At 36.6% G+C, this 24,979-nt stretch overlaps 1 protein-coding gene across 3 annotated transcripts in view; it reads right to left on the bottom strand.

Annotated features, from left to right (window-relative positions):
• PAPSS1 (3'-phosphoadenosine 5'-phosphosulfate synthase 1) overlaps window positions 1-24,979 on the bottom strand; it is a 167,454-nt gene that overhangs the window by 141,819 nt on the left and 656 nt on the right. For all 3 annotated transcript variants that reach the window (XM_077142613.1, XM_077142615.1, XM_077142614.1), the window contains exons 2-3: window positions 7,836-7,950; window positions 1,541-1,776 (exon numbers count right to left, since the gene is read on the bottom strand). In XM_077142613.1, the coding sequence (XP_076998728.1) occupies window positions 1,541-1,776; window positions 7,836-7,950 (351 nt within the window). The remainder of the gene's footprint in view (window positions 1-1,540; window positions 1,777-7,835; window positions 7,951-24,979) is intronic.

Genomic DNA, 24,979 nt, shown 5'->3' with positions numbered 1-24,979 from the left:
TTTTCCAAGGGTTACCAAGGTTCCCAGGAGATTCAAGAATATTATTACTGCGAAAACTGTTTCCATTCAAAGATTCAGGAACTCTAAACTCTCATTCTGTCTATCCACTTCATTAACAATACACTTTTATGTGTTGACAATGGTCACAAGATTTCAGGGAAATGAAATGTAGCTACTCCTCACAAAGCCTATCAGGATTCCTGCTATGATAATTTTAATTAAGGGAACATATTAGATTAACATTCAACTGCCATTTTTCTATAACCCTTATTGGTCTAATTTTGTTTTTAAAAAATCCAAGTAACCATCCACATTCATTTATAATACAGTACATAATAGTGCTATTATTAGTTACTATATTTGCTGAGCACTTATTACATACCAGGCACTGTGCTAAGGGTTTTAAATGCATGACTTTAATCCTCAAAGCAACCCTAGGAGACACGCATTATTATCTGAGCTTAGGAAGGTTAAATGAACTTACCAAAGTCATAGCTACAGTAATTGGCAGAGCCAAGATTCAAACCCGTTTGGTTCAACTCCAAAGTCCCAGCCCTTAACCACTACACTAACTCACTTGTTCTTTCATATCAGGGCTTCCTATGAGGCTATCTTTCAATAATCACTATGCATCCACTATGTTCCAGCTGGCTTGGCATCAAGGTTACAAAGATAAGATTCAGCCTCAAACCTCAAGGACCCAGCAGAGATTTTAGAGCCTGCATAGCTTGGTGGACACAATCTCTTCAGTTCAAATTTTTGCTCTACCATCTATAGTATGTGAGCTGAATAATTTATGCCTATTTCCTCACCTCTATCTTCCTCATTGTGTGATGAGAACTAAATGAGTTAATTTACATAAAAGCACTTTAAAAATAATTATCAGTACATAGCAAGTATTCAATAAATACCAGCTGCCGCTATTATTAATAGTATTATTAATACTGCTACTATTAGCACCACCAACAAATGAACAAGTATTTATAATAAATTAAAATGTGAAAGTAAAATAATGAGGACAACAAAGACAGATACCCAACAAAATCTGAATACATAAGGAAAGGTACTCAGAAGGAGATACCTAACCTAAGTCTCAAAAGAGAAACAGGAATTAACTGAAGTTTAAAAGACAGGGTCTTTAAAAATTAGAGGTTTCTAAAATTAGAGGGAGAGTATAATAAAAGACAAGAATAAAGTATTGTGAACAAAGAAGCCATGGAAGGATACAAGGTTAAAAACTTAGATTTTGGTTGGCTACACACGGTGAGAATTCACTAAAAGTTAGCTAAATTGAAAAGTAGAATTTGAAATCATTCCACCATTGGCTTTGGTTATATTTGGGTTTATTTAAAGCAGGTTTTATCATAAATAGACTTACTCAGAAAAGTTATTCCCAGCAGAGCAATACCTTAAGTTAATTACTTTAATTTGGATTTAGTCTCAAAGCATGTCAGTATTTAATTGTTTTCTTTGCTTTGCCTGATATCATGTTTACAACAAATAAATGTAATTAGAATAACAATGGCATAAAACCACATACCTGAGTATAAGGTGATATAAAACTTGTGATACACACTAGGCCAGCATCTGCAAACAGCTTAGCAACTTCAGCAATGCGTCGAACATTCTCTTCTCTGTCTTCAGGACTAAAGCCAAGATTCTTATTCAGACCTTGACGAATGTTGTCACCATCTAACGTATAACATGGAATACCATGGCAAACCAAGTACTCCTCCAAAGCCATGCTCACTGTGGTCTTCCCAGCTCCAGATAAGCCTAAATTAAACAGTTCAAATGGATTCCATGTGCAAAGTTAGAAGGATAATTATTTAGAAATAAAAAATCTGAATCACACGCTTAGAAATATTCATTATTCACTCAGAAACATTCTTACCCAATACTGTTCTGCACAAAATTACCTCTTACCTAGAAAAACATCTATAATTCAAACATGATAATTATGTATACTTTTAATAATTCATATCTATGCCCAAAGGGATCTTACAAATCATTAATGAGCTTCAAAAGGGTTTAACCAATTTTAACATCAGATGAGATTGAAAAGCTATTTACTTTGTTCTCTTGTTACCATTAAAGTAGCATGCCAAATTTTAAAATAAAGCTATATACCCAAGTTATTTCTGAAATAATCTACTCCTCTATATTTCTGATGAAAGAAGGCCAGAGTAAGTGAAATATTACAAAGTTACTTCCACATCCCAGGATCATCATCTCTCATAAGACCACTACAATAAAGCCATCTTCCTAATCCAATCAATATTATAATTAATCTTGAAAAGATAATCTCATTTCAACTCATCCTCTTCTACCAATGATAATTTATTCACTCAATAACAAGAAATAAAGGAGAAATGAGCACATAAATCACTAACACTCACCACCTTAGTAGTAAAAATATTCACAACTAAGGAAGTCATGGTAGTATAGAGCTTAAATGAAAATAAATAAAAAGGATGATGTGCTGAGGGGTACACTATAGTGCTATATGCTATACATTAAAACATACATTAAAAGTGTGACAGACTACATTCTCCAAAGATGGCCACAACATCCCACTTCTACAATGAGACCTGTCGCATCAATGGTTAGTCTAATCCATCAACCATGAATCTGGACTTAGGGCTGGCACATAACAAGCAAACAGCAGTAAAAGTGATAACGTGTGACTTCCAATGTTGGGTCAGAAAAGACCATGGAGCGTCTCTTTGGGCAATCAATTTGGAAAAAACAACTAATAACTAACCTGAAAGCACCATAGTAGAGAAACCACAGTAAGTATTTCTTCTAGTATTTTTTAGATATGACACGTTCAAGAAAAGGAGTACCCAATATCCTAAGCTCCCAGCTCACAACCCTTTTGCTCGTTATTATAAACTGATAAAAGACAACCTTGCTGTCAAAAAAAAAAACCAACTGGAGGCCAAGCAAAAGCTAAATCACAGAAATTGATTATGTGAAATTCTTTATCACTCATTCTTTCTCTTCACAGGGTTTACACTGTAGGCAGAATTCAGGTCATATTTGGACTCAGACATTCATAGAATTTAATGTAGTATGTACTAGAAGGTAGCTTTAACATGCTTTCTGGTTTTTCCCTTTTATTTTAACAGCAATCCTATGAGGAACAAAAGAAATTACCAAAACTCAGTAAGTTATTATTAAGTAATTAGGTCATGTACATGTTACTGATGCGCAAATCAAGTTCAGATGCAAACACTGAAAAGGGAAATAGACACATATACCATAATAGTTGGAGACTTCAATTCACCACTCTCATCAATGGACAGAACATCTAGACAGAGGATCAATAAAGAAATAGAGAATCTGAATATTACTATAAATGAGCTAGACTTAACAGACATTTATAGGACATTACATCCCACAACAGCAGGATACATCTTTTTCTCAAGTGCTCATGGATCATTCTCAAAGATAGACCATATGCTGGGTCACAAAGCAAGTCTCAACAAATTTAAAAAGATTGAAATCATACACAACACTTTCTCGGATCATAAAGGAATGAAGTTGGAAATCAATAATAGGCGGAGGGCCAGAAAATTCACAAATACGTGGAAGCTCAACAACATACTCTTAAACAACCAGTGGGTCAAAGAAGAAAATGCAGGAGAAATTAGTAAATACCTCGAGGCGAATGAAAATGAAAACACAACATATCAAAACTTATGGGACGCAGCAAAGGCAGTGCTAAGAGGGAAATTTATTGCCCTATGCCTATATCAGAAAAAAAGAAAAGGCAAAAATGCAGGAATTAACTGTCCACTTGGAAGAACTAGAGAAAGAACAGCAAACTAACCCCAAAGCAAGCAAAAGGAAAGAAATAACAAAGATTAGAGCAGAAATAAATGAAATTGACAACATAAAAACAATAGAGAAAATCAATAAGACCAGAAGTTGGTTCTATGAGAAAATCAATAAGATTGATGGGCCCTTAGCAAGACTGACAAAAAGAAGAAGAGAGAGGATGCAAATAAATAAGATCAGAAATGGAAGAGGAGACATAACCACTGACCTCACAGAAATAAAGGAGGTAATAACAGAATACTATGAACAACTTTACACTAATAAATACAACAATTTAGATGAAATGGACAGGTTCCTGGAAAGACATGAACAACAAACTTTGACTCAAGAAGAAATAGATGACCTCAACAAACCAATCACAAGTAAAGAAATTGAATTAGTCATTCAAAAACTTCCCAAAAAGAAAAGTCCAGGACCAGATGGCTACACATGTGAATTCTATCAAACATTCCAGAAAGAATTAGTACCAACTCTCCTCAAACTCTTCAAAAAAATCGAAGTGGAGGGAAAACTACCCAATTCATTCTATGAAGCCAACATCACCCTCATACCAAAGCCAGGCAAAGATATTACAAAAAGAGAAAACTACAGGCCAATCTCTTTAATGAATACAGATGCAAAAATCCTCAACAAAATTCTAGCAAATCGAATCCAGCAACACATTAAAAGAATTATACATCATGACCAAGTAGGATTCATCCCAGCTATGCAAGGATGGTTCAACATAAGAAAATCAATTAATGTAATACACCATATCAACAAATCAAAGCAGAAAAATCACATGATCATCTCAATTGATGCAGAGAAGGCATCTGACAACATTCAACATCCTTTCCTGTTGAAAACACTTCAAAAGATAGGAATACAAGGGAACTTCCTTAAAATGATAGAGGGAATATATGAAAAACCCACAGCTAATATCATCCTCAATGGGGAAAAATTGAAAACTTTCCCGCTAAGATCAGGAACAAGACAAGGATGTCCACTATCACCACTATTATTCAACATTGTGTTGGAGGTTCTAGCCAGAGCAATTACACAAGAAAAAGAAATACAAGGCATCAAAATTGGAAAGGAAGAAGTAAAACTATCACTGTTTGCAGACGATATGATACTATACGTCGAAAACCCAGAAAAATCCACCACAAAACTACTAGAGCTAATAAATGAGTACAGCAAAGTAGCAGGTTACAAGATCAACATTCAAAAATCTGTAGTGTTCCTATACACTAGCAATGAACAAGCTGAGGGGGAAATCAAGAAACGAATTCCATTTACAATTGCAACTAAAAGAATAAAATACATAGGAATGAATTTAACTAAAGAGATAAAAAACCTATATAAAGAAAACTACAAAAAACTGCTAAAAGAAAACACAGAAGACCTAAATAGATGGAAGGACATACCGTGTTCATGGATTGGAAGACTAAATATAGTTAAGATGTCAATCCTACCTAATTGATTTATAGATTCAATGCAATACCAATCAAAATCCCAACAACTTATTTTTCAGAAATAGAAAAACCAATAAGCAAATTTATCTGGAAGGGCAGGGTGCCCCGAATTGCTAAAAACATCTTGAGGAAAAAAAACGAAGCTGGAGGTCTCGGGCTGCCTGACTTTAAGGCATATTATGAAGCCACAGTGGTCAAAACAGCATAGTATTGGCATAAAGACAGATATATCGACCAATGGAATCGAATAGAGTGCTCAGATATAGACCCTCTCATCTATGGACATTTGATCTTTGATAAGGCTGTCAAGCCAACTCACCTGGGACACAACAATCTCTTCAATAAATGGTGCCTAGAGAACTGGATATCCATATGCAAAAGAGTGAAAGAGGACCCATATCTCACACCCTATACAAAAGTTAACTCAAAATGGATCAAAGATCTAAACATTAGGTCTAAGACCATAAAACAGTTAGAGGAAAATGTAGGGAGATATCTTATGAAACTTACAATTGGAGGCGGTTTTATGGACCTTAAACCTAAAGCAAGAGCACTGAAAAAGGAAATAAATAAATGGGAGCTCCTCAAAATTAAACACTTTTGTGCATCAAAGAACTTCATCAAGAAAGTAGAAAGACAGCCTACACAATGGGAGACAATATTTGGAAACGACATATCAGATAAAGGTCTAGTATCCAGAATTTATAAAGAGATTGTCCAACTCAACAACAAAAAGACAGCCAACCCAATTACAAAATGGGAAAAAGAATTGAACAGACACCTATCAGAAGAGGAAATACAAATGGCCAAAAGGCACATGAAGAGATGCTCAATGTCCCTGGCCATTAGAGAAATGCAAATCAAAACCACAATGAGATATCATCTCACACCCATCAGAATGGCCATTATCAACAAAACAGAAAATGACAAGTGCTGGAGAGGATGCGGAGAAAGAGGCACACTTATCCACTGTTGGTGGGAATGTCAAATGGTGCAACCACTGTGGAAGGCAGTTTGGCGGTTCCTCAAAAAGCTGAATATACAATTGCCATACGACCCAGCAATACCATTGCTGGGAATCTACTCAAAGGAATTAAGGGCAAAGACACAAACGGACATTTGCACACCAATGTTTATAGCAGCGTTATTTACAATTGCAAAGAGATGGAAACAGCCAAAATGTCCATCAACAGACGAGTGGCTAAACAAACTGTGGTATATACATACGATGGAATATTATGCAGCTTTAAGACAGAATAAACTTATGAAGCATGTAATAACATGGATGGACCTAGAGAACATTATGCTGAGTGAGTCTAGCCAAAAACTAAAGGACAAATACTGTATGGTCCCACTGATGTGAACCGACATTCGAAAATAAACTTGGAATATGTCATTGGTAACAGAGTCCAGCAGGAGTTAGAAACAGGGTAAGATAATGGGTAATTGGAGCTGAAGGGATACAGACTGTGCAACAGGACTAGATACAAAAACTCAAAAATGGACAGCATAATAATACCTAATTGTAAAGTAATCATGTTAAAAGACTGAATGAAGCTGCATCTGAGCTATAGGTTTTTTTTTTTGTCTGTCTGTTTGTTTGTTTGTCTTTTTTTTGTACTATTATTATTATTTTTATTTTTTTCTCTATATTAACATTCTATATCTTTTTCTGTTGTTTTGCTAGTTCTTCTTCTAAATCGATGCAAATGTACTAAGAAATGATGATCATGCATCTATGTGATGATGTTAAGAATTACTGATTGCATATGTAGAATGGAATGATTTCTAAATGTTGGGTTAATTTCTTTTTTTTTCTTTAATTAATAAAAAAAAAATCAAGTTCAGAGTTCAAAACTTAGATTTGCTTACTCCTAATTCAAGCTGCTGAGCTAGTCTGAAACTGTTATGTACCCCCAGAAGAGCCATATTCTTCAAATACAATCTGTGAGGGCAGATCTATTGGGTGGGGCCTTTTGATTAGGTCATTCCCTTGAAGATGTGACCTTACTCATTCATGGTGGGTCTTAATCAGTTTACTGGATCATTTAAGAGGGAAACATTTTTGGAGAAAGCTTGACACAGATGTTTGGAAATACAGAAAGAAAACGCCCCAGAAAATGCCAGCAGGACCCACAGGATCCATTTGAAATCAGAAACCAGGAGAGGAAAGCAGACATTACCATGTGCCTTTACACATGACAGAGGAACCCAGTTGCCAGCTGCCTTTCTTCCGAGAAGGTGTCCTCTTGTTGGTACCTTAATTTGGACCTTTTCATGGCCTTAGAATTGTAATTTGCAACTTAATACATCCCTCTTATAAAAGCCAATCCATTTCTGGTCTATTGCATTCCAGCAGCTTTACAAATCAAAACAGCTTCCTACAAACACTGCTTTTAAAATGAACATATTTCAGGTGGTATGAAGGTGGTTCAGCAGCAGAATTCTCGCCTGCCATGCAGGAGACCCAGGTTTGATTCCCGGTGCCTGCCCATGCTAAAAAAAAAAAAGAAGAACTTGTTTCTCTCTTGACCATACCTGTTAGCCAAACTGTGCAACCACGGAAGCCACCTCTGGTCCCCACGACCTGACCTCTCTTGTTCCTGCTGACGTGGTGGGCTTGATAAGTGACATTAGTTGCTCTCTGCATGCCCTGGAATAGAAAAAAGAGAATTCTGATTCACTTGAGTCCTTTAAAAAGCAAACATTTACACATAGAGATAGTTATTCTATATAGCATACCAAACACAAGGAAAAAAATAAAACAGGTACTTTTTTTTTTTTGAGTACCTGGCACAGTTTTTAATGCCTTGTATATTCCAACTAACACAATCCTCATAGCAACCCAATGACACAGCTGCTCTTTTCAGCGTGGTTTGTTTTTTGTTTTGTTTTGTTTTTATTTTTACTTTTTATTTTTTTCTTCTTCTTTTTGGGCACATGGGCCAAGAATTAAACTCAGGTCTCCTGCTTAGCAGGCAAGCATTCTACCATTGAACCACCCATATGCCCCCTCCAATATGGTTTTACAGATAAAGATGATAAGCCTAAGAAAAACTAATAACTTGTCCAAGATCCCATAGTGAGTGGCGGACTCAGAGCCCTGTCTTTTTGGTCATTGATCCATTAATCATTCATTCAGCCGGCATTTCTGAGGCTTTACTAGAGTGCCAAACGTTAATAAAACAAAGTATCTACCCTCATTTAGCTGACATTCCACTGGAAAACAATAAAAATAAAACTTAATTATAATGTCAGAGAGCTAAATTTACACTCTGGGAAAAAAAAAAACGGTTAAGAAAGGAAAGGGATATTGGTTCATCAATTCTAACAAATGTATTACACTAATGCAAGATATTAATAATAGGGAAAACTAGGCAGGGGAAGGGGGTATATGGGAACTCTGTAATCTCTGCAAGATTTTTCTATAAACCTACAACTATTCTAATAAATAAAATAAAAGGAAAAGAAAGGTAAAGGAAATGGGGGATGAGTGCCTCTTCAAAAGAATGAACAAGAAATGCCTCTCCATTACTGATGATATATGTAGAATGGAATGATCAATGTTAATGTTTTTGTTTGCTGTTAATTTTTTTAACTAATAAATAAATTAATTAAAAATAAAAAAGAAATGCCTCTCCACAAAGATGGTATATGAGCAAAGTCTCCTGAATGAATTGTAGAAGGTACGTCTGTGAATATTACCAAATACATTGTGGCGACTTTTATAATATAGGCAAAATACACTGGTTATAACTTGTTCTCCCAAATTTTCTTCATTTTCTTAAACAAAAAGAACATAAAATTACATAGGCCCCACCCAAAGGATGTGAACAGACATTTCTCCAAAGAAGACACACAAATGGCTCGTGAAAAGATGCTCAACATCAGCAGCCATCAAGGAAAGGCAAATGAAAACCATAATGAGATATCATTTAACACTTAGTAGCATGGCTATAATAAAAAAGACCATTGCAAATGTTATTGAGGACTTAAGAGAAACTGGAATCCTTCTATCATTGCTGGTGGAAACAGAAAACAGTACAGCCACTTTGAAAAATAGCAGTTCCTCGAAATGTTAAACACACAGTTACCATATAACACAGCAATTCTACTATTAGATGGAAAAGAAATGAAAATATATGTCCATACAAAAAATCAGGTACACATGTTCACAGCAGCATTATTCATAATAGCCAAAAGTGGAAAGAACCCAAATGTTCATCAATTGATGACTAGATAAACAGAATGTGGTATAGCCATACAAGGGAATATTATTCAGCCATAAAAAGGAATGAAGTACTGATAGATACTACAACACAGATAAACCTCAAAGACATTATGCTTAGCAAAAGAAGCCAGTTATAAAGGACTACATTTCACCTAATTCCCTTTATAACAGAATGTCCAGAATAGGTAAACCCATACAGAAAGAACCTAGACTGGCGGATGCCTTAAGCTGGGAGGTTGAGAGGAATTGGGGAGTGATTGCTAATGGGTATGGCATTTCTTTTTCAGTGATGAGTATAGTATAGTAAGTATAGTGTACTATACTGAAAACCACTAAATTATATATTTTATGTAGGTGAATTGAGTGTATGTGATCATATCTCAATAAAGCTGCTTTTTATAATACATATGCTTTCTAAAATACATATAAATAGACACACACACACACAAACACACAGACATATATAGCCTCTAGATTCTTTTCCTATGGTGCATAAATATAATTTAGATTCCTTTCAACAGCTATATTTTTATAAAGTAAATAATGTCAGCATTCTCTTGACAGGGTGTCTATATTTGATTCTGCTTGAAGGTCTTATCATTCCTGACAGAATTATTCATGATCTATTCATTCATTCAAAAGCATTTACCAAATTCATACTGCATGCTTAACACTCTTCTAGGTGCTGATGAAACAGAAGTGAACAATAAAAAAAACTATAAATAAATTAAGTACACGATAAATAAAAATCACTGTCCTCAAGGAGCTTATATTCTAGAATAGTGGTATTCAAAGTATGGCTCATGACTAACAACTTCAGAATCCCTTGGGAATATGATATAAATGCAAATTCTCAGGTCCTGTTCCAGGCCCACTGAATCAGAAACTCTGAGTTGAGACCCAACAGTCTGTACTTTAACAAGTCTCCCATGTTCACAGGGTTCCGATGGGAGCTGGGGGGCGGAGAGGGCATCAAAATAAGTAAGTAAATTATGTAAGTTAGGCTAATAACTGTCGAAGAGGAAAAAAAGTAAAGAATGGGATAACAAGTACCCAGGAGGACAGATGTTGAAAATTTAGGGTAGTCAGGGAAGACATCACCAAAAGGAGGATATTTAAGACCTTTCTGATCTCTGGGGGAGGTACATGCCAGACACAGGGAACAGCAAAGAAAAGTGAAAGTGAATGTGCTAGGGAAATACAGAATGACTGCCGGGCAGCCTCAAGGACTCACTTGAAGTCAGTGATCATAAATTTAAAGCAAGACCAGTCAGCATGACTGTATATTCTTCCCTAGCCATGGTTAGTGCCACAAGTGCAGGCTATGAATAGTCAGCGACAAATAGAACCAGGGTTGTAGTTTTGCCCATATATCTTCATAACAGAGACAGGGACCCTTGTAAGTATAGAAGTTGGATATCTGAAGAACTAATTTCCATCCAGATCTTTAACTTTCATACGTATTACTTCCTTAAAGCAATCTGCTTGAGAAGGTGCCTGAGGTTAAAGATCTCGTTTTCCATCTCTCCTTTCATAATCCAACTCTTACCACACAGAAGAAAGGCATCCTTTGTCCTTCTGAATCATGGAGAAGTGAACAACAAAAAACTAATAAATAATTAATAAACAAACAATAAATAAAAATCACCATCCTCAAGGAGAGCATATCCTAGTAAGGTGACTCATTGGGTGGAAAATGCTCTGGAGCCAAAGAGACAGTATGACAATTCTTTTAATGAATACACCACAAAAGCCTCCCCACACCCCCCCCAATGATCTCAATAGTTAGAATTTCCAGTAAAACTGTATTTTTAAGTTCAATAATCACCTTTGAAAAATTTTAATACGTGTTTCTTGGCCCATTTCTTTTCAGTAAACTGGTGAAGTAAACATAACTTACCAGCTCTGTATTGCCAAGAATTTAAATAAAGCAGGGTTTTACACAGAGACATCTGCATCATCCTGGGAAGCAACAGCACCTTTTCTGAGGTAACTAGTTTATCTGCAAACCAGGCCAGGTGGAAAGAAAGAAGTTAGGTCTCTGCTGGAAACGGAGTAGGGGAAGCAGAAGGAGGGTGCTATACCCAAGTAATAACATCTACACTCACAGAACCTGTTTGACTTGGTCATTTTGTTTTGGGATATTTCCAAGTTATTTTGCTCTCAGGCAAGAAGAAACATGTAGCCTATAAATTCTTTTTGGCCTTGTAAAATATCTTCTGCTTTTCTTATTTAGCTGAGTGGAATATAAGAAAATAATTATCTAACAAACTATAAACTGCTAAGGATATGGTTGAGAGAAAATACAGGAAAGATTTTTTTTAAATCGCTAGAAAAGAATGATTCCTCAGAGTTTCTTGCCTCCTATGTTAAAAAAATATATATATACATATACTGCCAGCAAAAAGGTTTACTGTATACGTATGTTTGACATTTCTCAGATTAATAAAAAAAGTCCAAAAAATATCTGCCACGTTCTCCTACTTCCCCAAATTGCAAGGTAGTAGGTTAATGTCTACAACTTTATTAAGAATTCAAAGGCCACTTCTATATGCAATCTTGTTCTAGTTCTTTCTTTTCCTTTCTATCCACTCTAGCCAAATCCTTCCAATAATTCTGCCAGAGACATGACATTATTGATTCATTAAGAGCTGAAAGTGAGTTCTCTCCTCTGACTTTATATTCTTGTTGTCAGAGTCTTTAAAAGACTAGTTTCTACCCACAGGTCAACCAAATCAGGTCAATCATTTCTTTCCTATTAGTCTCGGGGCTCTGCAGAAATATTTATCTGGCTCAATGTAAGTATATTCCTATAACATATACTGACCTTCTCATTCATTGATATTTATGGTCTATTTTGTACCCTTAAACTTTTTTGTGTGTATGAATTATAACTTTCTAGGGAGAGAAAGTCAAGGAACATAAGTTACAGTTCTTCATATTTTCCTCAATGCCCAAACTCCTTTCTTATTCCTAGTCCCTGCACAATAAATGTTTGATACAATGCATTTATTTTATATAGTATAATTTGCTTTCTTTGTGTAATATGCAAATGAAATGATCACTGACATTCAAAAATCTTAAGCCTTGATCAATTGGGATCATTCATTTCAAGACAATTCATTTAATATTTTCTACATTTGAGACTAAATGACTATCAGTCCTGTTAAACTAAAATCACATGGCCTCTGGTATTTGTGGTATGCATGCTCTATACATTCTACAAACTTCTGTCCTCATCACCCACATGAGTGGCCCTCTGGCCCCCTTTTTGGACCTATCTTAAATTCCAGGTAGGCTACCTGGTTATGTTAAACACTTCCTTGTGTTTTGTGAGTTTATTGTAAGTTTATATAAAGAACTCGGCATTTTTGTTAAATGAAATTTTATAAAGGCATGGAGCACGCAGAAAATATCAAGCATAATTCTGGACCTCAACATCCACCACCTCACCCACCTCAAACTAACTGTCGTTCCTCCAAAGAGAGACCCCTGAAATGGTAACCGTCCCAAAACTGGTAGAATTGCTGATAATCGAAAATACTCTCTTGAACAATATTAACAAAGGCAAGGCTCAATAGCAAAAATGAAGACAATCATACATTTCCAGAGGTTGAGAAAACAACTTAAAAGGTTACATTCAGAACCTTGCTACTACAAAATATGTTTCACAGCAACTGGTATGCCTGGGAGCTTGTTAGAAGGAATCAGGCCCTACTCCAGATCTCATAAATCAGAACAAAGTTTTGAGCAAGTGTATCTGATTGCCAACTGTCAAGCAAGCTCTCTGCATACACATTATGGTTTCAACTTTCCTGTTTTAAAGATTAAAGACATCTAAATATTAATTTAAAGGGCTTTTTGGTTTGTAGTTGTTTTTTATTTTTTATATCAATGCCTTCAATGGGAAAGCCCCTGGATAACCCCAGTTGGGAAGTCTGGCCCTAAGAGATTCCTAGAGGTCACTACAAGAAAACTACAGACCAATCTCTCTAATGTAGATGTAAAAATTCTCCACCAAATACTTGCAAACTGAATCCCAACAGCACAGTAAAAGAATTATACACCAAGATCAAGTAGGTTTTATCCTAGGTATGCAAGGTGAGTCAACACAAGGATATCATGGTAATATACCACATTAACAAATCGAAGTGGGGAAAATCACGTGATCATCGCAATTGATGCAGAAAAGGCATTTGACAAAATCCAGCACCATTTCTTTATTAAAAAAACATAGCAGTAAAAGAAAAACTTCCTCAACATGAATAAGGGCATATATGAAAAACCCACAATTAGCATTGTAATCAATGACGAAAAACTGAAAGCTTTCTGTGCTGGTTTGAAAGGATGTATGTCCCCCAGAAAAGCCATGTTTTTAATCAAAATCCCATTTCATAAAGGTAGAATAATCCCTATTCAATACTATATGCTTGAAACTGTAATCAGATCATCTCCCTGGATGGTGTGATTTAATCAAGAGTGGTTGCTAAACTGGATTAGATTACAGCATGTCTCTACCCATTTGGGTGGGTCTTGATAAGTTTCTGGAGTCCTATAAAAGAGGAAACATTTTGGAGAATGAAGGAGATTCAGAGAAAGCAGAGAATGCTGCAGCACCACTAAGCAGACAGTCCATGGGCCAACGACCTTTGCAGATGAAGAAGGAAAATGCCTCCTGGGGAGCTTCATGAAACCAGAAGCCAGGAGAGAAAGCTAGCAGATAACACCGTGCTCACCATGTGTCCTTCCAGATGAGAGAGAAGCCCTGACCGTGTTCACCATATGCCTTCTCACTTGAGAGAGAAACCCTGAACTTCATCGGCCTTTTTGAACAAAGGTATCTTTCTCTGGATGGATGCCTTTGATTGGATATTTCTATAGACTTGTTTTAATTGGGACATTTTCACGGCCTTAAAACTGTAAACTAGCAACTTATTAAATTCCCCTTTTTAAAAGCCATTCTGTTTCTGTTATATTGCACTCTGGCAGCTAGCAAACTAGAACACTTTCCTTCTAAGGTCCAGAACAAGACAAGGATGCCCAGTGTCATACTGCTAGAAGTTCAAGCCAGAGCAATTATGCAAGAAAAAGATATAAAAGGCATTCAAATTGGGAAGGAAGAAGTAAAACTTTTACTATTTGCAGATGACATGATCTTGTATTTAGAAAGTCCCACCAAAGCTACTAGAGCTCATAAACTAATTCAGCAGTGTCAGGATACAAAAGCAACACACAAAAACCAGTAGCATTTTCTATAAACTAGTAGTGAGCAATCCAAGGAAGAATTTTTTTTTAAATCCATTTACAAAAAGGAATTAAAAGAATTAAATACCTATGAATAAATTTTACCAAGGATATAAAGGACTTGACTCTGAAAACCACAAAACATTGCTAAAAGAAATCAAAGAAGACCTAAATGAACAGAAGGACATTCTGTATTCATGAAATGGAAGACTAAATATCAAGATGTCAAGTCTACCCAAACTGATTTAGATTCAGGGCAACCCCAATCAAAATTTGAATAGTACTTTACAGAAATAGACAAGCCAATTGTCGAATTTATTTGGAAGGGTGAGGGGCCCCAAATAGCTAAACTTCTTGAAAACGAACAAAAGTGGAGGACTCACATTTCCTGACATTAAAGCACATTACAAAGCTACAGTGGTCAAAATACCATGGTACAAGAATAAAGATAAACAAACCAATCAATGCAATCACATTAAGAGTTCAGAAATAGCCTTCACATATATGGTTAATTGACTTTTCACAAAGCTGGCAAGTCCACTCAACAGGGACAGAACAGTCGTCTTCAACAAACAGTGCTGGGAGAACTGGATATCCATATCCCAAAGAATGAAAGTAGACTCCTATCTCACACCGTAAACAAAAATTAACTCATACCATGGTAAAGGTATCAGTGGCTGAGAGTTAAGGTATCAGTAGCTGAGAGAGTTCAAATAGAGTTGAGAGGCTACTGTGGAGGTCACCTATCATAATTTGCCAAACCCTGATCAAAACCATTCCTGCCAATCTTAAAGAACACTCACAGTATTATATAAGATTCTACAAAGGTTCCACACACTAGGTAACTTTACAGAAACCTACAACCTCTAGATGGGTCCCTGGACCAGACAAAATCCTGAAATGCAGAAGGGCCAGCCTCTCCAGAACATCAACTAGTTCCATCCCCCTATCCCATATTATTGACATCATCTTCTGGGTTTGTTTGAAATGATGTATGCACCCTAGAAGTCATGTTTTAATCCTAATCCCATTTTGTAAAGGCAGCCGTTTCTTCTAATCCCTATTCAGCATTGTATGTTTGAAACTGTAATTAGATCATCTCCCTGGAGATGCGATTTAATCAAGAGTGGTTGTTAAACAGGATTAGGTGGAGGCATGTATCCATCCATTTGAGTGGATCTTGATTAGTTTCTGATGTCCTATAAAAGAGGAAACATTTTGGAGAATGAGGGAGATTCTGAGAGAGCAGAACAACATAGCCACTAGAAACAGAGTCCATCAGCCAGTGACCTTCAGATATGAAAAAGGAAAATGCCTCCCAGGGAGCTTCATGAGACAGAAAGTCAGAAGAGAAAGCTAGCAAATGATGCTGTGTTTGCCATGTGCCCTTCCAGCCAAGAGAGAAACCGTGTTCACCATGTGCCTTCTCACTTGAGGGAGAAACCCTGGACTTCATTGGCCTTCTTGAACCAAAGTATCTTTCCCTGGATACCTTTGATTGAACATTTCTATAGACTTGTTTTAATTGGACATTTTCTCGGCCTCAGAATTGTAAACTAGCAACTTATTAAATTCCCCTTTTTAAAAGCCATTCTGATTCTGCTATATTGCATTCCAGCAGCTAGCAAACTAGAATACCTTCCAATATGAAAAAGTTAGAATGGGCATAGCCCAAATACCCCTAAAGAGTGGGAGAAAGATCAACAGTAATGGTGGAGTTATACAGAAAAGGTAGGGTTTAACAAATGAGTATGACTGCTGAAGCATTATATTGATATTCTTTTAGTCTTCAGTATCTTAGAGCAGTTAGGAGAAAAACCTAAAATTGTGGAATTGTAACCCATACCAACCTCTGAAATCTGTTCTATAACTAATTGTTGTGCTGTGCTTTGAAATTTATTGTTTTTTATATATATGTTATTTTTCAGAAAGAAGAAAAAAAGTTGATTGCAATGATAAATGTACAGCTATACGATGATCAGTGAACCACTGATTGCACACTTTGGATGATTATATGGTATGTGAATATATAATATACATCAATTAAAAAGAAATAATTTAAAAAATTAACTCAAAATATTTCAAAGGCCTAAAAACATCAGCCAGGACCATAAAACTCCCAGAAGAAAGTGCAGGAAGCATCTTCAAGATGTTAGACAATGGTTTCTCAGACTTTCCAACCAAAGCACAGGAAACAAAAGTGAAAAATATATAAATGGGACTTCATCAAAAATTTTTGTGCAAAGGACTTTATAATCAAAGTGAAAAGACAACCTACTCAAACAGGAGAAAATATCTGGTAACCACATATCTGATAAGACTTTAATATCCAGAATATATAAAGAAATCCTACAACTCAACAATAAAAAAAAAACTGAAAATGGGCAAAAGACTTGAATAGACATTTTTCCAAAGACGAAATACAAATGGCTAAAAAGCACATGAAAAGATGCCCAGCTTCACTAGCTATTAGGGAAATGCAAATCAAAACCACAATAAGACATTATTTCACATCTACTTGAGGAAGGACAGCTATTAAAAAAAACAAATAACTACAAGAGTTGGAGAGGATGTGGAAAAATAGGGACACTTACTCACTGCTGATAAGAATGTAGAATGGTACAGACTTTGTAGAAATATAGTAAATTCAGTAAGAACAGTGAGAGTCTGTGGCACCTGAACCTTGACCCACTCCATTCCTCCTCGCTCCCATCTCAGCAAGGTAGGAACTACACTCCAGATTAGTGAAGTCAAGCACACAGGGCACCCTCTCCCAACAACTTCCAGTTGGAGGACTATCCTCCTGGGAGGGTAGGACATCAGCTTTGCTCGTCCTGCTCTCAGGTACCTGTTGCTCAGGTTAAGCTATAGGCCCAGCCCCAACTCATGAACCAGAAGTTCTATGTTAGATGCAGTGCCCCAAGAATACTGGGGCCCCAACAGCCCATGTCACAGCTCATAAGGCAGTGGTTCCACATTGGGAGAAGCAAACCAAGAAGACTTGAGTCTATGCTATTCCTTTTCACCTAAAACTCAACTCCTCAATCAGAAGTGTCTATCATAAGAAAGCACTCCAGTGTCTCCACCCCCAGTGCCAGAGCCAGGACTCAAGAGATTTGGCCTGGGAGGAAAAGCAGGGCATAAAAGAGAGAGCTCCTAATCTCTTCCCAGAGGAAATGACTTCATTTGCAATGGAATGTGGAGAACTTCAAGCTCTCTCGAAAAACTGGTGGTTGTGGTGAAAGGTCACTGGAACTAGATTGGCAAATTCATTGGACATATAGATTAAACTGTAAATTAGATAGGTTGCCAAAGGGACCCAGGGAAAAGAGACAGCTAGGAGGTGTCCACCTGGGGTGAGAACAAACCTCAACCACTGGCCTCCAGAATTATTCATTCAAGAGTTTGGATTTAATTTGATCAGTCTGTGGAGCAATGTATGCCCAAGTGCATGCACTGATGAAAACAAGAGCAATTGGCCAGCAATTAGTAGATCTTAACTGGTGGGTGTGGTCAGGTAACGTGAAAGTCAACAAGAGTCAAAATCAAAGTCATCCCAAGTTGACTAGAGTATACCCAAGGCTGTGATGCCTGAGGAGCAATGTCAGAGCCTTCACACCAAGGCAGGTATACAGACTTCATGAAAATAATCCAGCTAGTCACTAAACAAACAAGCAAATAATGACCTTCATTCTCTTTTCCTCTCTGTTCTTCAGGTTGTACCATCTCTAATAATCTATCCTCAAGTTTGCTGATTCTTCTGCCAATTCAAATCTACTGTTGAATCCCCCTAGCGAACATTTTATTTCCATTATTGTACTTTTCAACCCCAAAATAAAATGAGATTTCACCGCCCCCCCAAAAAAAATCACATATAAGAACGCACACAAAACGTGTACATGAAAGTTCACAGCAGCATTAATCATAATGGTCAAAAATGCAGAAACAACCCAAATATCAGTCAACTGATGAATAGATAAACAAAACATGGTATATATCCATACAATGGAATATTATTCAGTCATAAAAAGAAATGAAGTACTGATGCATGTTATAACTTGGGCAAACCTTGAAATCATTATGCTAAGTGAAAGAAGCCAGTCACAAAAGGCCACATATAAATGATTCCATTTACATGAAATGTCCAAAACAGGCAAATCCATAGAAACATAAAGTAGACTCATGGTTCTTGAGGGCTGGGAAAAGAGGAAAACAGTAATGCTAATGGGTACAAGGTCTCTTTCTGGGGTGACAAAAATGTTCTCAAATTAAGATAGTGGTGATAACTGCCCATCTCTACAGCTATACTAAATTGCACACTTAAAAAAATATATATGAGACATAAAGAAACAGGGAAGGGAAACAAGAATCAAAGAAACAAGAGATAAGAATAAAAGATAGGAGCCTGAGCAATGGCTGCATTCATTTAAAGTTAGAAACTATACAGTGTCTAATATTTTCACTATTTTTATTCAGTTAAAACTTACTTGGAAAAAATTATGTCTTTAAGAAAGGATATTTTACTGAAATGATAACCATTCAATTGAATAGTAAAAAGTAAATTCTTGGTTTTAAATCATTCCTTTCATTTGAACCAATTACTTAGTAAGTTGATTTCAAAACAATTCAGAGCTGGGGTTTTCCTGTTTTGCTGTTTTTGCAATGGGTAACTGATCCATCTCAGAGCAACAGATGGTAACTTCCAGGCTAGTGGAAGAGAAAATACAATTATCAAGTCAATTTTAATTTACATTAATCCTTTTGCATTTCAGATTTTTTTTTCCTTTTTCTTTCTCAAAGCAGAGTAGAGCAGGGTTTCTCCACTTCAATACTACTAACATTGAACCACGTAATTCTTCATCATGGGGGGCTGTCCTGTGCACTGTAGGATGGTTAGCAGCATCTCTGGCCTCTAACAGATGCTAGAAGCATCAACCCCTTACCCCGAGAAGCGTAACAACCAGAAATGTCTCCAAATATTGCCAAATGACCCCTGGGGTCAAAAATCTCATCTAGCTGAAATCACTGGCATAGAGAACTACTCCTCAAAATTCAGTGTAAGAGAGTCAGGCTGGGGAAGCTTATTTGGTACTTCACATTTAAAGAAGCAGCTGTGCTAAGGGAAGGTGTTATGCTAAGTATCCTCTCAAAAGCCAAGGTGCCAAACTGTCCAAACCTATAATTCCTAAGTAGCCACTATATCTGGAATTTCCTTGCCCTGGGGAAAGAATAAAAATAAATACAGGGATACATAAATACAGGAAAAGATAGGTAGATAAAAATTGGGGCAGTTATTCCAAAGCTATTATATAGGTCTATACTGTCTAAAAGAACTTTCTGGGGTGATGAAATATTCTATGCACTGGTCAATACAGTGGCCACTAGCCACATATGGCTATTAAGCACTTGAAATGTGGCTAGTGTAACTAAGGAACTGCATTTACTAAATTTAAATTTCACATTATCAAGTCAATTTTAATTTACATTAATCCTTTCGCATTTCAGATTTTTTTTTTTCCTTTTTCTTTCTCAAAGCAGAGTAGAGCAAGGTTTCTCAACTTCAATACTACTAACACTGAACCGCATAATTCTTCATCATGAGGGCCTGTCCTGTGCACTGTAGGATGGTTACCAGCATCTCTGGCCTCTAACATGTGGCTAGCAGCTGCCAGACCGGACATCACAGACCTAGACACTGCTATCATTTTTTTATTGCTGTCCATCAACATTAAGAGCATGTTCTTGGTAGAAGTCCAGCTCTCCCTTCTCTTTAGGGAATTTTTGCATCTGCATTTCCCTGGCTTCCAGGACAAGAAGATCCTATCTGCCCCCTGACCACACCCAGCCAATTCTTCAAGAATGACTACATTAGCCTCTTGCTTGGCATTCACTATGTTGTGTGCTCTGTTTCTACATTCTTGTTTCATTTTTGTTACCTCAGTATTTCCCAAAATCCAAAAAGGGCTGTTGATCTTCTATGAAAGGCAACTAATAGTATAAGGGGGCAAATTGTTTGGAAAAGGTAAAATTGGCAAAAGAGAGAATTATCACATTCAGGTACAATGCGATATCCATGAAAGCAGGACCACTTTCTGTCTTTTTACCACTGGATCCACAACACCTGGAACAAAGGTGGTAAAAAGTAGGGGCTAAACACTGATGAATAAATAAATAATAACACCTTAAATAGTGCTCATGTGGCAGGCACCATAGTGCTTTAAATATATTAATTCATTGAAACATCATTAAAATCCTGTGAGGTATATTCTCTCATCTCCATAAGTCACACAAAGCCTAATTGGAGTACTACAACAGAGAGAAAAAATTCCCTTAAGTTGTGCTACGATATTAATTACTGATACCTAAGGCTTTTAATATCAGAAGCACCTAAGTTACTTTGCACTCTCTGTCTCCATCCCATTCTATCAAGAGCAGCTCAGTCTAAACACAAAACATCTATAATGAAATATGTTACATGATACATGATAATAGCAAAGAGAGTGCAATACAGATGTACACAAGCAATTCAGCCCATGTGCAAGTATGTGTGTACACACAAGGGCCAAACAATTAAGTTAAAATGGCCCGAGACTAGAGATTTTAGCGGGCAACAAGCTTTCCAAGCAGAAGGAAAAATTTGCATAAAAACATAGGAATTTAAGGTATGGAAGATAAATGGGAGCTGAAACTAAGGAAATTTAAGGAATGGTGGGAGAGGAGGATGGCAAAGCAGACCAGAGTGAGACTACAGATGCTCTGAATGCCATACAAGACTTCCAACTACTCTGTGGGCAGTAGGCTCCAAGTCCACAGTAAGGCTGGTCCGACCAAGCAAGTGATTCAGCCTGACATGATTCTGTGAAACAGGTGAATGACACTTCACCTATTCCAAATTCCCTTCAGCCCAACTAACACATTCCTGAGGACAAACTAAACAGGCTTCATCAGAGAAAGGTTCAGTCAGATAGAGAATGACATTCACTATACCTGAGACTTTATCGGACTAAGAGGTGGCTGAAGAGGTAAGCTGATTCTTGCTTTTTCTTGATTTTTTCTTAGTTGTAGGCTTATAGAGACATCTTCCTGCAACACTGAATATCCAAAAATATCCTGAGTGCCATAACACTACACTTTATCTCTTTGCCTATAAGTCCCATGAATATTCATCCTTTACCTCCTCTATAACAGAAGATATTTATTACCAAAACTAGTTCTTGGCCTCCCATTTTTCTCTATATATACCCTCTAACTCAAATTTAACCATCAAATCCTCATTTCCAACCTCAACCTAACATTCTCTACAGGGGTGCTGTCCAGCAATCACATGTCACTACTGATTTTTGAAATGGGGCTAGTCTGTTAAGTACAAAATATGCTCTAGATTTCGAAGATGTAGTACAAAAAGAATGTAAAATATCTTGTTAATCATTTTATACTTTTATTATGATAGCATTAAACTTATTTTGAAAAATATTGATGTTAAATTGATAGTATTCTGAATATATAGGGTTAAATAAAATATTACTGAGATGTGTTTCTTTTTACTTTTTTTTTAATGTGGCCTCTAGAAATTTTTTAATTACCTATGTGTCTCACATCACTTTTTTATTGGACAGCATTGCTCTACAAATTATCTCAACTAAGGTTATTCTTCAAAGTGCAGCATGCCCAAAACCAGTTCCACTACTAACAACCTCTAGGACATCTCTGTGCCTCAATTTCTCTATTAAAAAAAAAAAAGGAGAGAGGTACTAATTGCTGTAAAGAGGATATAAACTGTTACAATAAAAGCTAACACAACACTTAAATATATGCCAGGCATTATTCTAAGCACTTATATTAACTATAATTTTCATAGTATCTCTCTGAGGCTATCACTCCCATTTTACAGACGAGAAAATTGAGGCACAAAGAAATTAATTGACTAGCCCAAGGCTACGTGGTTAGTAAATTAGTGAAGCCCAAATTCAATCCCAGGCAGTGAGCTCCAGGATCCTAACTTTTAACCATCATCTAAGGATATCCACCTCAGAGAGATGTTGCAAAAATTCAGGCACTTAATTTAGGTAAAACATTTCAAATTGGACTTGGAACAGAGTAAACTCTCCTTCCGTGTTTCAACATTCATAGTCTACCCTAATAGACTTCCCAGTTTTCCTGCATGTAACAACACTTCTCTCCATTTCCCCAGGTCAAAACCTCAAGACCGTCTTCTAACATTTTTCTCTTTCTCCTCCCCTAATCTAGTCAGGTCCCTACTCTTCCTGAAATGTGTTTAATGCCATCTCCTCATCTATTCCCACTGTCACCTCAGCCCAGTCCTTCACTCTCTCACATTATTCGATTAATTAACAAATAATAACAAAAGAAGAATACCTTAAATGGTACTCATGTGCCAGGCACACTTCAAATCTATTAATTCATTTAAACCTCACTATAACTCTGTCTAGCGTCGAAATATTTCATATCTGAGAGATCTTCCTGGGATTACCAATTTTGCCATGTAACAGAAACTACAGGGTATGGGTTCTTCACACTTGTGCCTATCAGGTGATTGAAGCATGTGAATGGGAGAGATGGTGGGTATTCCTACTAGTGCCAAACACCCTACTGGGACAGGCTTAAAACACTCAGAAAGTTTAAAAAAAAAAAAAAAAAAGTCTAGCACTATCAAAACCCTCCCACAGAACAAATGTTAAAATAAATTTAGATTGAAATGCTAGTGATCAGTGAAAGGGAGGGGTAAGGGGTATGGTATGTATGAATTTTTTTCTGTTGTCTTTTTATTTCTTTTTCTGAATTAATGCAAATGTTCCAAGAAATGATTATGCTGATGAATATGCAACTATGTGATGATATTGTGAGTTACTGATTATATATGTAGAACGGAATGATCATAAGTTAAGAATTATGAATTCTTAATTATGAATTAATAATTTGTTATTTTTTTATTTAAAAATTAATTTAAAAAAAACCCTCCTACACAAGCAAGTCATAACTCCATAGTTTAGACCACACAACCTAGCCCCACTCTACCCTATTCAACCTCATCTCTGCTCCCCAACAAAAACCCTCCCGCATATCCAATTTCTCTCTTCGTTGTTCCTGAAACAACAACAAAAAAATAATAATAAAGAGAGAGAGAGAAAATTCTTGTTCTCAACATTAACCACACCCCACCCCCAAACACCCCCAGGGGAAAGTAATCTCTACTCTAAATTGCAATAAAACTTTGGTCTTACATCACTCATGTGATTACTACAGAGATATTCATCACCTCATAATTGCCTCATACAACCCCAACCAGGTTATGACAACCAGAAGGAAAGCACTAAGTCCCACATTTTCCGACTTCTCCATGTAAGCCCAGATCTCTACACAGAATAGACACTTATTTGGCAAATGGAATAAAAATAAATGAACTATAGCCTGTGTAACCAAAATCATCTATAAATATCCAATTTTTGTCAACTTTATTTCCCTAACCATGAAATACCTCAATTGATGGGCACAATACCAACAGTCTGAGATTCTTGGCAGTGGTTTTATTCTTTCAAATTCATTGTCTTCTCTGTTCCTCAAAAGAACCCTAAGAAGCACACACTGTATATAAGCCTTCATATGTTGGCTGAGACCCTCAAGATCACACAGCTACTACAGGGCCGCAACTGGAGACCAAACCAGGCGGTCTTGTTCTCCGCTGCTCTAACAACACCTTCTAGCTCCTTTCCCTCCTTATATAAGATGGAAAAGTTAAAAGAAAAGATAAGGAAGTGGGCAAGAATGCTTGATGATAAAGATACAGTAAGTTACTGACTTCAAATGAACATCTGCCTGAAAAAGCTCTTGGAAAAAGAAAAGGCCCCAAGGGCAAGGGATGATTTGGAAGAATGGATTTATCATGAATTTGTTGTACTATGAAATTAACATTTCCACCCAAACCTAAAACCAGTGCATTTCCAGACCCCAAAGATGGAACCGCTCTGTACTTACACTCTTAAGGCTGTTTATCAAGAATAATTAAGGAAGGAAGCAGCCTTCTGAGGACACAGCAATTGACCGAAATCAACTGACAGTCAATGCTACCCGTTATAAACCTTGTCTTCCCACACTTGACTGTCACCAGGAATCGAGTCTTTAAAACTTATTATTTGTGAGACATTCCAATTTACCACCGAACCACAAAAAAACCTCAGTTCAGAGCAGT

Source organism: Tamandua tetradactyla, chromosome 24 (assembly GCF_023851605.1).
Source record: "Tamandua tetradactyla isolate mTamTet1 chromosome 24, mTamTet1.pri, whole genome shotgun sequence".
In the NCBI taxonomy this organism is placed as follows: Eukaryota; Metazoa; Chordata; class Mammalia; order Pilosa; family Myrmecophagidae; genus Tamandua; species Tamandua tetradactyla.
Note: the sequence above shows the minus strand (reverse complement) of the source record. Positions and strands in the feature narration are given on the sequence as shown.